The 15,514-nt window shown below is 37.4% G+C and overlaps 2 protein-coding genes across 4 annotated transcripts; one reads left to right on the top strand and one right to left on the bottom strand.

Annotated features, from left to right (window-relative positions):
• Positions 1 to 558: 558 nt before the first annotated feature.
• arpin (actin related protein 2/3 complex inhibitor) lies at positions 559 to 5,378 on the top strand. Of its 2 annotated transcripts, XM_058388113.1 has the most exons (7): positions 559 to 727; positions 821 to 896; positions 1,205 to 1,337; positions 2,812 to 3,018; positions 3,114 to 3,277; positions 3,702 to 3,741; positions 4,820 to 5,378. In XM_058388113.1, exons 1-6 carry the CDS (start codon positions 636 to 638, stop codon positions 3,708 to 3,710), a joined length of 681 nt encoding a protein of 226 aa, XP_058244096.1. In that variant the 5' UTR covers positions 559 to 635; the 3' UTR covers positions 3,711 to 3,741; positions 4,820 to 5,378. The 2 variants fall into 2 exon arrangements, with proteins under 2 accessions (XP_058244096.1, XP_058244095.1); XM_058388112.1 differs by lacking the exon at positions 4,820 to 5,378 and having other exon boundaries at positions 3,702 to 3,864.
• anpeplb (alanyl (membrane) aminopeptidase-like b) lies at positions 5,297 to 15,431 on the bottom strand. 2 transcript variants are annotated; one of them, XM_058388109.1, is made up of 22 exons: positions 15,239 to 15,431; positions 15,072 to 15,152; positions 14,302 to 14,930; positions 13,369 to 13,508; positions 13,017 to 13,153; positions 12,678 to 12,798; positions 12,432 to 12,586; positions 12,161 to 12,274; positions 11,793 to 11,936; positions 11,620 to 11,685; positions 11,435 to 11,500; positions 10,657 to 10,790; positions 8,810 to 8,889; positions 8,458 to 8,591; positions 8,280 to 8,335; positions 7,942 to 8,089; positions 7,755 to 7,843; positions 7,571 to 7,675; positions 6,282 to 6,449; positions 6,053 to 6,193; positions 5,691 to 5,772; positions 5,297 to 5,566 (listed from the first exon to the last, which is right to left on the bottom strand). In XM_058388109.1, the coding sequence occupies exons 3-22, from the start codon at positions 14,889 to 14,891 to the stop codon at positions 5,417 to 5,419; spliced, it is 2,820 nt and encodes a 939-aa protein (XP_058244092.1). In that variant the 5' UTR covers positions 14,892 to 14,930; positions 15,072 to 15,152; positions 15,239 to 15,431; the 3' UTR covers positions 5,297 to 5,416. The 2 variants fall into 2 exon arrangements, with proteins under 2 accessions (XP_058244092.1, XP_058244093.1); XM_058388110.1 differs by having other exon boundaries at positions 14,302 to 15,152.
• Positions 15,432 to 15,514: the final 83 nt, after the last annotated feature.

Below are 15,514 nucleotides of genomic sequence, written 5' to 3'. Positions count from 1 at the left end.
CAGCATAATTGTGGCAGTAGTGCAGGCTCCAAGGCAAATCACAGGTTTGTTTTATGTGCTCTGTCTAACAAAGTTTCTATTATTAACTTTTATGGAAGAAATCTCAGGTTTTAGCGCTTTGCATTGGTCAGTCAGTTTTCCACAACAGGACAGCGTTCAGGAGATAAATGTGGGCTTGTCCAGTTTCTCAGTAATGTGACAAGCTGCGATTTGTTTCGCCTAATTAACTTCTGAAAGAGAAAATGACCCGATGAGGGTATTACTGTTTATAGTTAATAAATGAGGGTATTACTCACTATAACTCTATACTCTATAACTCGCGGACGTCCCATAACATTTAATATAACTATAATTAAAGCACGTGTCGTTCGTTAATAATAAAGAAAAAGATAAATAAATAAAATTGACAAGTCGCTCATGTTATAATATTGCATGAAACATTAATTCTTCAATAAACATTCAAGACCAAATCAATGCCTGAATAGACATCTTCTCCTATTCCATAAACTACAATTATTAGCCCCCTCACTTCTTCCCGTATATCAACGTTGTCGCTTTCTGATGACGTAAAATAAGGAAGCGGCAATAAGATTTTTGTGTAGTTTTGTTTGAAACATCCACGCAGAACCTCCAAAATGAGTCGTATATATGACAACAAGGCGTTACAAAATAAACCCGTTCATAGCGAGAAATTGTCTTTTTCATGGGAGCCGTCTGTCTATCAAAGGTAAGATCTGATTTTGCGAAACTTCACGCAGACTAAATGGCTTGTTCTACACAAAACAGTGAGAGACTGAATTTGACTGATGATCCGTTTCAGTGGCCCCGGAGTGATTTTAGAGGGAACCCTGTGTGATGTGTCTCGCCATGCAGTTACTGACATCAGTAATAAAAAGGTAAGCTGGAGCGACCTATGAATCTGTGACGTCATCGGTGACACGTTTGGCACGTTGATAAATATGTACGTTGAGGAATATGTACCCTCTTGGGGAATTTACAGTTTACACAGTGGGCATAAGTGTTTAATTATCAGTGACAGGAGCAGGACATTACAGACACTCATGACCACAGCCGAAGCTGAGGGAGTCACCATTTTTATGCTTCTTATGCATTTTTTTTTGCCAGCATTACAATTTATAGTGTCCACAAAATCTACAAAATATGTTTAAGTTGCTTTATTATTGCCATCAATGTTTGTGTGTAGGTGCGTTATAACATCCTGTACATCAAGCCAAGTCAAATTCACTACAGAAAATATGACTCCAAGGGTAATGAGATAGAGCCCAACTTCAGTGAATCCAGGAAAGTCAACACCGGTTATCTTATGTCATCCTACAGTAAGTACTTTTATTGCAGAAGTTAATCACAATGAAATCTGTGTCTGTCGATTACCTAACCTTTGTACTTAATATATAATGGATTATTATGTGCAACAGCAACCGCACAACAGAAGACTACTGCATACAATAAAATGTGAATGGACATAACTGCTGCAACAATTTCACCAAGCAATATACTGAACAGGAAATGCAATAGTAGGAAACTTTTTAATACAGTCAACATGCAACGGTTCTATTCAGTCGCCAGGTTAACAGTTAAGGCTCTGGGTAACTGTGCAGAAGGTCAGGAGGTTCAAGTCTCAGCACCTCCACTCTGCCACTGTTGGGCCCTTGAGCAATCCTCTCTGCCCCAGGGGCACCATATCATAGCTGACCTTGTGCTCCTTTATGCAAAGAAAAGAATTTCACTGTACTCTAATGAATATGTGGGGAAATAAAGGCTTCTTCTTTTTCTTTTCCATAATTGAAGTTTTGAAAAGCCCCAGTTATCCAGCTTCCTTTCACTCCCCAGAACAAAATACAAGTAGGCGGATTGACTGTGTTATACTGTCCACAGATGTGAATATGTGTGAATGCGCAAATGAATGGCACCAGGCAATGGTCAGTGTCCCATCTGAAGTGAATTCTTCTGCTTTGCACCTGGTGTTACTGGAATTGGCTCAAGATCCACTTATGCAAACTTTTACATTGTACTGTACATGCAGCTATCCAGCCAACCATGTGGCAGCAGCACAGTGCATACAGTCATGCAGAAAAAGGTCAAGCATGTCAGTTAATGTTCACATCAGACACCAACATGGGGGAAAATATGAACTCAGTGACTTTAATCGTGGCATGGTTGTTGGTGCCAGACAGGATACGTTTTTTTTGTGCCATTCAGTGTAAACTCTAGAGACTGTTATACCTAAAAATCACAGGTGATCAGCAGATTTTGAAATACCCAAACCAACCCATCTGGTGCTAAAAGCCATGCCAAGTACAAAACTTCTGAAGACACATATTTTCCTATTCTGGCATTTGTGTCAACATTAACTGAAGTACATGATTTTATGCATTGAGCTTCTACCATTTGATTGTCTGATTAGATAATTGCATGAATATGCATGTGTACAGTTATTAAAGTAGCTGGTAAATATATAGATTTTTTTTGCGGCCATTATGGTTTTCACTTTTCAGTTGGCCTACCCTTTAAGGCATATAGTAAAGCTTCACATCCAGATTAATTACAGAGAGATACTGCCATGAAAAGAATTTGTTTTCATCTCTATGTTGTCTAAAAGAGATTCCAACATTCCATCCTATTTTTTTTCTAAAAGGAAAACCCATTAGTTCCAGATGTGTATTGCAGAACTTGTGCTGGCTGGAAACAATACAAACCACACTTCACACCAACAAGATTGTGTTAATTCTCATGATACACACGAACATTTAAACACTTGATTTTGTAAATGCTCATTTGTTAATTACACAGAACTGGAGGCTAAAGGCGAATCAGATCGTCTTACTGAGGAGCAGCTTAAGGGCATAGTGAACAAAAAGGAACTGCTTACTATCACACAGAAGCATTGTCCCAGCCAAGCCTTTGCTTTCTGGATCTTGGAGGCTGAACTGGAGAAGACAGAACTGGAGATAGGTCAGGATCTCCGTATAAAGACTAAAGGAGATGGTCCCTTTATCTGTGAGTGTAACCTAGCTAGTACCTTGCAGTAGCAATGTTGCTGAAACTGACTGGATATTAAGTTCTCAATACATTATTCCTCTTCCTGTTCCAAGTTTCCTTTGCCAAGTTGGATGCTGGCACAGTGACAAAGCACAATTTTGCAGGAGATGAGGCAGCTGGGGATTCATGGACAGACAAAATAATGGCAAACAAAGCAGACGCGCCAAGTAAAGCGAAGCCAGCCGCACTGGGTGAAGGGGCTGAGGAGGATGAGTGGGTAAGATAGTTACTACTCGAACAGTATCTGACCTGGTGAGACCTTGCATAGTTGGACAGACATTTTTAACAGCGTAAAAAAGCTTAAGAAAAGGTCACTTTTTGTGTGGTTTACTAGCAAGAACACAAGCAGGTGCATTAGGATGTTTATAATGTGGCTTCTTATAAATTTTCTACTCAAGTTTATTTTTCATAATAGGAATAGCACATCTTAAAATATACAGTAAAAGTGGGTTTTGCTGTATTGTCATGCTAAATTAAATATTTGACTCTATAATGTTCACCACCATTAATTTTTAGTATAAAAGTGTGAGCTGCCTTAACGTACTGTAAAGTCCAAATTTGTCTGATATAAATAAGGTTGTGTGTTGCTTTCCAACTGAAGAAATTTTATAACGTCACACTGAGCTGTATTCTTATTTCAGGACGACTGACCAGTACACAGGATAGATGGCTGAAATTGTGGCAAGCATTTTCGCACCCAGACATATTTTATATAGACATACTTTATACCCAGATACACTTTATACAGTAAACTCTGATGTGTTGATATAAACATTTTATGTACAGTACTAATAAATGACATTTTATTAATAATTGAATAAGTTGTGTTTCTGTGCTGATTTAGATTATGTAAAATATTATGATTTTATTCCTTAAATTATATTATATTTAACTGTTTTTTTTTATTATTTATTAATTATTTTTCTTTTTCTTTGAAATTTTAGTTGTTCTAGTGTTTTTTTCTTTACTGCTCTACATTTTTTAATGAACTACATATTATCAGCCACAGTCAGTCATACCATTCCCTCACTGGAATGTGATCACCACTAACCAGATGTTCTTTGGGCTGTGGAGCATTCTTGGCATGCTTGTATGTGTCACTGACATATATTTGGTACAGAAGCAGTGTTGGGATTTTGCAGGGAAAAATATCTTGTCAGTTTTGACCCTTTTCTTTAAAAAAAAAAACAAACAGGGACAGGATAGGTGACTTGATTCATGTACTCACAGATGAGCTACAGTTAGTAGTTTTACACCTACAAAGAGCACCTATATAGCAGGTCAATCTGATGCAGTGGCCAATAAGTGCAAATGTAAGGCATGTGGATCCAATTCACTGTCAACTAAGTGTAAATACAAAACCATTGAATGAATATTAACCAAATGGAAAATTAGGTTTAAGAGAACAACAATAATCCAAAGGTTTTATATTTTAATTTAATTCAAAAACAGATAGAATGGTTCTTGGCAAGGAGTAAATACATTTATAATACTTTACTGTACTTAAAAAATATACTACATGAGTAAATAAAATTTTTTACTTAAAATAATATGCCTGAGTAAGTGGCATACTTCGATGTTACTTCATCCGTGTAAACATGAGTGAAGCAATAAATTAAACCACATTTTAAAAACTCACAAGTTAATGTTGAGACTAACATGTATTTATATTAGGGCTATTAAAATTTTTAATCGCGATTAATCGCATGATTGTCATGAGTTAACGCGAGTTAACTCTCTCTCTCTCTCATTGGTTCAGACGCCTCATGACGTTTATCCCAAGCCAATACGGATCAAGATCCCGCCCCTCCCGTCACCCATGGTTTGTCTGTATGTGTATTCAGGGCCGCTGAGCAACAGACTTTTAAAATAATTTACAAAATAATAAAAACTGTGTTAACACGCGATAAAATAATTGTCGTTGTTAATTAATTAATGAGTTAACGCGTTAACTTGCCCAGCCCTAATTTATATACAATTTTGTGTTAATTAGGCAAGAACTGGCAACAGTAATATAGATAACTATGAACATTTTTATAGATATTTTCAATGTAAATTATGCTAATCAGTTTATTTCCTGATAAAGTATAAAAATTCTTTAAAATGTTGAATTGTGCAATTACATAATTCTTATTTTTCATCAGACTGCAATCTTTTTTTGGAAAAAAGGAAAAAAAAATGGCCTGTTTTCTGATTCAGTGATGAGATTTCCTTAAGAAACAGGCTTTGCATGTGGAAAAAAAAAAACATTGGGAAACACAGGATGTTGTTTCTATAACCACACGAAGTACTCTACATCTGTTTCTCATTGCTCTAAGCATACTGAGTTGTGCAGACATGCAGATGCTTATTGGACCTATCTCTGTTCTCTGAACCAGTTCAACACAGTCTGTTTATTCTCTTTCACCCATTTAATGTTGGCTTCAGTCCTCTCAATTGCCTGATCAAGAGCTTGCGAGGTCGGCCCGAGGCTGTCTTCATCATGTTCATTTTTGAACTGCTTCAGCTAGTCAGAGACAGTTAGAGATGTGGGGGTTAATCCATGCATTCTGAGGTGGAACCATAGAATATAATGTATCCTTAGAGTTCAAGAAATCTAGTGTCACCCTTTTGGGTGTTTTTTTTTTTACCTGTTGGAGCTCAAAGTCTGTGTTGAACCTCTCAGTCACGTCATTAATCAAGCTTCCATAGGATATTATTCCACCTCCGTACCTGTTGGAGGAAATGAGTATTAGCCAGGCGGATAATTATATTGCCTAGTAACCAACAGGACAATCTTTAAAAACACTGAGTGCTCACTAACTGCTGAACTTAACCTTTGATCCCTGAATTGCTTGTAGACTTTGGTAGCAAATGTATAACTCATGACTTCACAGTATGAAATAACAAATGGCTAAACCCTACAAACTTGGATTTCATTCTTAAATTTGGGCTTTTATTTGTTTTCAGTAATTCCAAGGTCATAATATTTACAAATAAAAACAATACTCACAGCTGACTTATGTAGTCCCATTGGGCCCGAATGAAATCCCATGCAAGAGCTTGTCCAGCTACATTCCTGGCAATGTACCTGATGGTAGACACTACATCCATTTTCCTTATCTTGTTAGGGTCTAGAGTGTACTCCAGGTATCTGTGTGGGAATTATGTGGGAATTACTGACATTATAGGTGTTTAAGTCTGGCCACAGAGGCTGGAGCCTGATGTTACAAAATGCTTACCGGTTTAAGAGCCAGATTATTTTTGTACAGGACAGTGCATATCTCAGTACATCTTGTTCTGAGGCAAGTCTGGATTCTTCATATTTTTTCCATGTAAAATCCCAGTCATCCTCCCCTCCAGCTGCTATAGCATGGCAGTAGATGGTGGACTTTAAATTAGGTGGAATCCTTAACAAGAGAATGTTTAACTGGATTAAAATTGATAAATATGTTCTAATATTTTCTTAAATGTAGTATAACATATTTAGATTAATCCTATATGAATAAATTAGCTTATTGCCTCATATATTAATTTACAAGAAGAATTCATTTGTTTTTGCTGTAAAATGAAGATATTTGGTTTTAAGGTCAAAAGATGAATGTTTTGACAGACAGAATTTCAGCTTTATTTCTTGATATTCATAAGCAGATGTGTTAAACAACATAGCACAATTTGTATCAGACCACCTAATTTTTAGTTGAGCAAAAACATTGTAACATGTGACTGACATATGTAACAGTTTAATTTGATTGTTTAAACAAAAATTAGATCAGAACATCTGCTCTTTGCTTTAGCCTGTGAAGACATTTGTTGTTAAAGGGGATAAGCCAGCATGCAGATCAGAGAGCTGTCTATGGGAGAAATGTAAGCATTTTGAAACTGAGAAAAGAGGGAAAACAAATCAAAGTTATTACACAAACACTGGGCATAGTACATACAACAATCTGAAATATCCTGAAAAAAAGAAATCGCTGCTATACTGAGAAACAGACACTGAACAGGTCAGTTATGGAAACAGCTGAAAACAGCCGATGACAAACATTGTGAGAGCTGTGAGAAAAAAAAAAAACGACAGTCAGTGACATCACCCACAACCTCCAGAGGGTTAGCTGTTACAGGTATCACAATCCACCAATTGAGAAAGACTTTAAGAACAGAAATATAGAAGAAATACCACAGGATTTAGCTCATCAGCAGCAAGAATCAGAAGGTCAAACTGGAATTCACAAAGAAGTACAGAAAAATGTTCAGAAACCAAGATTAGCCTCTACCAAAGTGACAGTGGGCAGATTCAAAAGGTTCTATGTTTCATGTTGTTTAAGACATCTAGATGTAAATCCCAGGAAAAACTCTTAATCCTAAACTCTCCTCTCATATCCATCTTTTGATCTCAAATCCAAATGTTAATGTGTGTATCACAAACAAATGAATTAGTCTTGTCTCAATGATTGCATTTTATGTGTGTCCAGAATAATTTAGACCTAAAGGCAGCTGGTAATATAATGCAGTAAATGTAAAATTCATTTACCGATCTATCCCACTTCTCCACTCAGCAAATAGCTTTGTTGCCATGTCTGTGCAATTTTTAAGACCATTGCTGCAGGCCACTGAAATGGCATTTATTTGATTATACCTGCAGAGAGATAAGCATAAAATTACATAATGCGTTTTAACATATTAAGGGAACTTAGGCCAACGAATTAGATACATACTGGTCAGAAAGGTCCCCTGGAATAGTTGCATTATCAGTGTACTCTTGGTAGTACGTGTAAAGTGGTTCAATTTGAGTTCGTAAGTATTTCTGTAAACAGAGCGTGGAATAAAAGATCAATCCTCAGTCTTTTCTGATCATCTGTGCACTCTCACTCTGCCCACAGGGTCCTGTGTACATATACTCACCTGCATGGGGCCATAGACTTCGGCGCGATCGAACATTAGAATAAAGTAACCCAAGTTGTTCAGAGCTGACTCCCATGGAATATACTCGGTTTCATTTATCAGATACTTGGTTGTGCTCAATGCCAGTGTGACATTGATGTATTTGGCCCTTCAAAAGACAAGGTTACACATACATATATGTATAAATACGAAATGAATTACAATACAATGTTGTAGGTTTTTTGTATCTTAGCATATGTGACTGCTAAAGATAAATAAATATAAAGGGTATAAAATAATCCCATAATATTTTAAACAAAATACACTTACAATCAGAAAAAAATGTTTAATGTATTTACCTAGCAAGGTTAAATGCATCATCAATTAACTGGCCTCGGTTGATGAGTGGGATAGGCTGTGAAGAAGCACATTAATGCTGTCAGGAGGGACTGAAACTGCTGGTCTGCACTGGTTGTGAGAAGAACAGTTCTAATCTCAACTATACCTTTTAAGGAATAAGGAAATGAAGATACTCACTTGATGATCACTCTCCAGTTGTTTAATAAGTCTATCCCAGTTTTGTTCATCATAATTCACTCTATAATATCCACTGGCATTTATATTGACTAATAGCCATCCATCATCAGTGACTTCATAAGCAGGCTTTCTCACTGTAGAGACAACATGTTCATGGGCATTAGTTACTATCATACTAGAACTCATATTTGTTTCCTAATGCAAGGACAGCTTTACTAATTCAATGATCGTTTTTAACGAGGAGAAAAGGAAGAGGTGAGGGTGGGTGAGAGAAAGTGTGTGTGAGAGTGAGATAGAGAGTGTGTGTGTGTGTGTGTGAGAGAGAAAGAGAGAGAGAGAGAGAGAGATTTACCAGGCCCCTTTTCTTTAAGAACAGTGTTCGGCTGGAGGGAACCAGATTTCATATAGATAATTGGAATCTGCCATTCAAGCCTATGGGGAAAACAAAAACTTCATAATAAAGTTAGGCTTCAAATTCAGCACAGCATGGCTTTTTTTACATAAGCAAAACAAAACATCATGGAATTTACAGAAATGAAAAAAAAATAAAAAATTACTCTGCCTCAGAACACTGGAAGGTTACCATGGTTCTATGACTGTGTGAACTACAAGCACAGTTTCGTTTGGAACTAGTGGTGTATTGCAGATACCTTACTTTATTGAGTTTGACAGTCACTCTGTGGTAATAGTAATCCTGAATTGGGGATAAAAACCGCTCAAGTATATACTGTTTTAACTGAGAAGAAGAATCATTTAGAGGTTCAACTTCTGATATAGTTCCAGACCAAGGAATAAAAATGGCTTAAAATGCTGTAAATTGAGGATATGAATTATGAAGGTGTTGATAATGTAATCAGTTAAGGATAAAATTTGCTCAAGGTATTATTAGACAATAATGTCCACATTCGAACGGAACAATCACTCTGATGTTGCACTCTACTGAGATGAGGTCGCTCACCACACTCTCTGCCATGGTGGACCTCACAATTTGAGAATGAGAAGCAGCATTCCCATAGCCTGAGAGCCACAATTTATGTCCATATTGTGGGTAATTGCTTGATGAAGATGACCCAGCCCTAAACAATGTTCATCAGACCGTTCCAAAAGGGCCTGATAAAGCTCACTATACTGCCCATAAAGATTCAGTAAGTGGTTGGGAAAGTTGACAAGTGTAACAAATAAGTTATGAATTTTGAATTTAGACTTATTAAGTGTATGAGTTTAGTTATAATAATGCTGACTCAAACAATAGGCCAAGTGTCTGATATAGGGACACTGTTATGCAGAAATAGTAATAATACAAAAACTAGAATCACTGACACCTAAGTAACACAACACCCCACTTTCATCTGTTGGTGCAGATTTACACTAACAAGAATAGGCTCAGTCTATTTGCAAGAAACAAAAGATTAGTGTGCTATGCTCATGTACCCATGTGGCACATAATGAGATGGAAACTGTTACACTCTTGGTTAAAAGTTTTTTTAATTAAGTTGCCAATTTCAGCCCCCTGCAGAGTTTAAAGACCTGCAATTCAATCTTAGTCCACGTGTGAATTTGTTTTCTGTGTACCACACAGTACACCATTTTGTATTGTTGTCTAAATTTTTAGTAGAGAAATGATTCCATTCATATTTTACTGCATTACCCACACTGCCCTGCAGATGCAGTGTATAAGCAATGTGCACTCTTTCTGCAATAAAGTACCACAAGGCAGAATGATTTCCATTTCAGGCTTAATTCCAGCACATTTAACCAAATTTAACCAGACATTGACGTAAAAATAATGTTTAGCAAGCTCTAATACCAACAGGTCCTTGTTAGTGGTGTATTTAATACATAAAAATTACTTTTTATACTTATGTACTTTGAGTGGGATGGTGATGCATTGCCATCTCACAGCTCCAGTGCCCCTTGTTCAACCCTGAGCTTGTTTGTTTGCATGGGTTTCTACCCCACTGTCTAGATTAATGCAGACAGGAAATTTAGCTGTGCTAAATTGCCCCTAGGTATGACAGTTTGTGCACTGTTTTTCTCTCTAGTGTCTCCAGATCCACTGTGATCCTGAATAGGATAAACTGGTTACTGAAGATGAATGAATGAATGTTTCTGTTTGTTTATGTAATGGCAGGTTTTGGACGAAGTGTTCCTTTCAGATGTAACTGATGTAAAAATACTATGATTTGGCCTGGAACTCACCCAGTGTCCTCTGCTCGCTTTAATAGAAATTGCTCTTGAGCAATTTCTCCAGTGGCCGTATTTATGTTGATGACTGGGTAGCCTGCTTGCTCGGTCCATGTTGTCATGAGGCTCTCTATTTCCTCATGTGTAGCCTGAGAATGACAATACATTACATTATTACGTGATAAATGGCATGTTAGTATGGTATACACACTTTATGGCCAAAGGTAGGTGGACACCTGATCATCACACTCATATATGGGCCAAAAAGTTTTATGCACAATTATCTACAATGTCTTAGCATTAAGGCTTCCCTTTACTGGAACTAAGGGTTCCAAATATATTTCCATTTGATAAGGCCTCTGTGCACAAACAAGGTCCATGTTTGCCCAGGCTGGAGTGGAAGAACTAAAGTGGCCTGCAAAGAACCTTGACCATAACCACACTGAACACGTTTGGGATGAACTTGGACGCTGACTGCACCCCAGGTCTTCTTGCCCAAAATCAGTGCCAGTTTTCACTAATTTGCTTGTGGCTGAATTGGCAAATCCCCACTGTCCGGCTCCAAGATCTAGTAGGAAGCCTTCCCAGAAAAGTGGAGGTTATTATAACAGCAAAGGGGGACTAAGTCTGGAATGGGATGTTTAAAAAACACATATGTGTCTAATGACCAGGTGTTCAAAGACACCTAGTATATATTAGTATGTGAACATTTCAAATACAATTATCAGTTCATCCTTTATTACTGTTTAGTATTTGTTATTTTGATGTATATAAGTAGCTATAGCACATTTACCTTCTGCATACACTTCCACAGGTCTGTAGTGTCAGCAGTGTTGTACTTGTAATTCTCAAGGTAGCACTAAAATGATGTATTTGTAATATAGTATTAAAATGTAGCTTATATGCTCAGGCATTATTATAAGTAAATCTTAAACACACACACACACAAGAATATCTAACTGTGGTAGGCTTGCTCACCTCAAGTCCTTCAAAAAACTTTGTCTCCCCCATGTAAGCTGACAACATTCTTAGTACAGCTGCACCCTATTGAAATGATAGAGAAACTTGCTCACTAAGTAACACATTAATGATCTCTGGTGTATATATATGAACACTCAAATTCTTGGGCAATAAAGAGACATCAAACCAGCCTTGCTGTAGGTGATACTATCAAAGAGTTGCAAGATCTCATATGTTGTCTCAACTTCAGACTCCTTCAAGCTCAGAGGGTGTGAAGTGTTCAATGAATCCAACTCCATGACTGGATGCATTTCTTTCAGCACAAACATATCTCTCTGAAAACAACAATACATTCACAGATGTAAGCTTCTACATTTGTGTGTGACAGTTAAAGTTAACAGAAGGTTTAGTTGGAGCATCATGAATCATTTAGGGGGAGAAATCTGAAATCACCTAATACGGAATTGATTGCAGTGTATGTAAAATGTTAATGTACAACAATTCTTTGAAATTGCTTTGAATCTTCTTCTTTGAAAATTCTTTGAATCTGAGAACTTACTATATTCCATGTAGACTCGATGTAATCCACTCCCAAGTATGAGATGTATGTGGCAAACCCTTCACTCAGCCACAGGTTATTCCACCAGTTCATTGTGACAAGGTTCCCAAACCACTACAATTCCAGCAATGATGTGATTTAATGAAGCCAGTTAAAAAACTGAAAACTCTGTATGCATCAGATGTCATAAAAATGTGCCACTGGCTGTATACACAGAGACTTTTTTAAAAACTAAATCATTGCATTTGAATAAATAAGTGTATAATTGTACCTGATGTGCCAGCTCATGAGCTACCACAATGGCAACCCATTCTTTATCAGAGGAAGAGGATACACCTTCTTTATACAGCAGAGCTGATTCACGGTACATTGTTAAACCCCAGTTTTCCATAGCACCTGCACTGAAGTCAGGCAGGGCAATCTGATCTGTGAATATAAGCACATATGGTGTGGGTTAACGATTATTAAAATGGCACCATCTGCTTTTACTTTTTTTAACCCATGTGTTTAATCTCACCTAGTTTGTTTAATGGATATTTCAGCTTAAATGTATTTTCGTAGAAGGTCAGAATCTGCCCAGTGATACTCTGCGCGTACTCTGTATGTCCAGCAGTCACAGCCTCAGGTCGGGCCCAGATCTTACACAACGCAGAATATAGATTAGAAATGGCTGGTAAATATAGTCCCTTTTCTTTGCCTGAAGTTCTAAATTCAATGTTAATCCAACTGTTATTACCAGAATGTAAATATTAGTATATGATCTTACTTTCTCCCTGCAATTTTTCACTTTAAACAAAATGAACATTTGCTGTAATAATAGTAAAAAAGAGATGAATATTATTAAACAGCAACACACCATCATGTCCTTGTTATCATGTTGACCAATTTGACTGGTAAATTCATTTACTGTGAAAGCCAAGAGATATGTCGACATGACTGGTGTTGGAGCAAATGTCGAAACAATCCAATCTCCCTCCACATTTGGATCATTATCTGTTGAATGCAAATTTAAGCCAGTTAAGTGCTTTATGTTAAGCTTGTATTCACTTTTGTAATTTGTTCATCAAGGCAATCAATGTAATTAACAACCTAATTTACACCACCTAGCAAATTATCAAGACTAATCATCATTTCGCTATGATGTTATCCTATATTAACTAACACAAACATATTTTGATAGTTATCACAAAGCCAGTCTTGTCTCTTACCTAATTTGGCATTGGAAAGGGCTTTGGTGCTTGGTCTGTGGATAATAGTAATATTAAAAACTGCTTTCATAGCTGGTTCATCAAAGCAAGGGAAAACTTTTCTAGCTTCTGTGGCTTGCATCTGGCTTGCAACGAGAAATCTGTTGGGAAAGGTATTTATATAAAACCCATGCAACAAATGCACAAGACCATAGACATAAAATCTAAACATTTCAAAGAATTGTTCCATGTCACATCAGTTATGAGTACAAACATTTGCTATTCAGAACTTCTCTGCTTGAAGCATTACAGCTGAGATAACTTCCTTGGAGATAGGTGAAGAAGAAAGCAATAAAACTGGGTAGGAACAGGGTTGGGGCTCCTTCTACAATAAACACAGTAACATAAATACTTCCGTGGCCAAGAAATGGCTTTGGGTAATCTGATATTTGGAAGGGATGTGTGAGTTTCTGTATTCTATTCCCTCTTTGGATTTGGACACACATACACGCACATACCCCACCGCATGATTTGAGCTTCATGAATAACATGTCATAAAGAAATACCAGAAACCACACAGTAATGTGGAGCTGAAATAAACAATTAACATTTTTTAGAAAGTGTTTTCAGCTAGCAATGTGCTTGTGTTGCAGTGATGTGAGGCTGGGTTTCTCAGCTCCAGTCCTAGGGACTCATAGCCCTATACAGCTCCAACACAGCAGTGTATCCCTGCCGATAACATATCTGATCAAACCATTACCTAATTTTTAAGCCATGTATGATCTGGGTCAGTAGGGAATACTTAAAACTGGGCAGAGCAGTGAGTCCACATAGTACTAGACAGAGAAAGCTCTAATTAAGGCAATAACACATTTCATGTATAAGCAATTTAAATTAAATCTAAATTTAAATACATTATATTTATAAACAATCTAGATATTACAAAATGCTTACCTTTTCTCTTCTTCACCATCAGTTACCACTGTGTACTGGCTTGTATAAAGACCTGTCAAATCATCTAGGAGTTCCCCTTTGAATTTAGTGAAAAGCTCATAATAGTCCCCATTTCCTACTAACTGTTTCTTAAGTACGATCTCAAAGAAATGAGAGTCGTTATGCAAAGTGTATCTGTCTACTCCTATATTCTCCCTTGTGTTAGAATGGGTCACTCTAACTTGGTCGATGGATAGATCCAGGGCATGAAGAAAGATAGTCCATGTGTCTTTTACGCATTTAAACATAACTGTTGAGTTCCCTTCAAAAATATAAACTTGCTCAGTGGCATTGGGTAGTTTTGTGTAGAGATGTGGTTGAAGGTTGATTTTGTAGCTATGTGGAATCAAATTGTCAGGAAGTCTCAGCGTTGGTGGAAGTCCTGTTGGAATCGGCGTAGTAGGACGGAGGCTTGGTAGAGGCTGTGGTGGCATTTTTGCTATCTGCATCTGGTAGAGGGTGACCATAACAATGATGCCACCAAGCGCAGACAGTGTCAGCACCACTGTGGCAATAGCCAGGGTTTTAGAAATGTATACTCCTTTAGCCATGTCTGTCCCATGTGAGAAGCTCCAACAAGTGAATCCGAGCTAAGTGAGGAACCCACAGTCTTTAATTAGACTCTGAACCTGTCCATAAATCGAGGAAATGTACACAGCTGAAGGTATGAAATCACCGCCCTTCATTGAGATTACACATTAACTAGCACATATAATCAAATAAACAAGTACTTTGCATGTGATTGTCAGGATTTCGTCTCCACCTCTGCCCACCTCAGAGTCCAGGACAAGGAGGAAGAAGGAAGCTTTGCTCTGCAAACATATTCAAAGTGCAAAAACATGCTGACATGAAAAAGAGCTGTATGGTTTTGTCTCCTTCTCTGAGTGCAGACACTAACCTATTAAACAAGTGACGTTTCCATGGGTTGCCATTCGATTCCATCCTGCACCTCTCTGGATTAAGTTCAAGTTTAAATTATGAGCCATCCCACTGTTACAGACCACAAAGCTACATATTCTTTTTCCTGAAACTCTGCAACACTCTGGTCTTCCACCACTGCCGATCTAATACACATGCACAAGTCAAATTGGTATCATGTGTTTCTCTGAAAAGAGTATAAGGGGAGGAGATCGTAGCTCCTTTTCCCCTCCCTGGATTACACATTCTTAACTGC

Source organism: Hemibagrus wyckioides, linkage group LG04, assembly GCF_019097595.1.
Source record: "Hemibagrus wyckioides isolate EC202008001 linkage group LG04, SWU_Hwy_1.0, whole genome shotgun sequence".
Lineage (NCBI taxonomy): Eukaryota > Metazoa > Chordata > Actinopteri > Siluriformes > Bagridae > Hemibagrus > Hemibagrus wyckioides.
The sequence above is the reverse complement of the archived record's forward strand: the minus strand, read 5'-3'. Positions and strand labels throughout refer to the sequence as shown.

Coding starts and splice junctions, on each gene's coding strand:
- arpin (XM_058388113.1), top strand. CDS start 636: ATGAGTCGTATATATGACAACAAGGCGTTACAAAATAAACCCGTTCAT. Junction 728..820: donor GAGCCGTCTGTCTATCAAAG/GTAAGATCTGAT, acceptor GATCCGTTTCAG/TGGCCCCGGAGTGATTTTAG. Junction 3,019..3,113: donor AGGAGATGGTCCCTTTATCT/GTGAGTGTAACC, acceptor TCCTGTTCCAAG/TTTCCTTTGCCAAGTTGGAT.
- anpeplb (XM_058388110.1), bottom strand. CDS start 14,891: ATGGCTAAAGGAGTATACATTTCTAAAACCCTGGCTATTGCCACAGTG. Junction 8,592..8,809: donor TCTTAAAGAAAAGGGGCCTG/GTAAATCTCTCT, acceptor TTGTCTCTACAG/TGAGAAAGCCTGCTTATGAA. Junction 7,844..7,941: donor AAGTCTATGGCCCCATGCAG/GTGAGTATATGT, acceptor CTCTGTTTACAG/AAATACTTACGAACTCAAAT.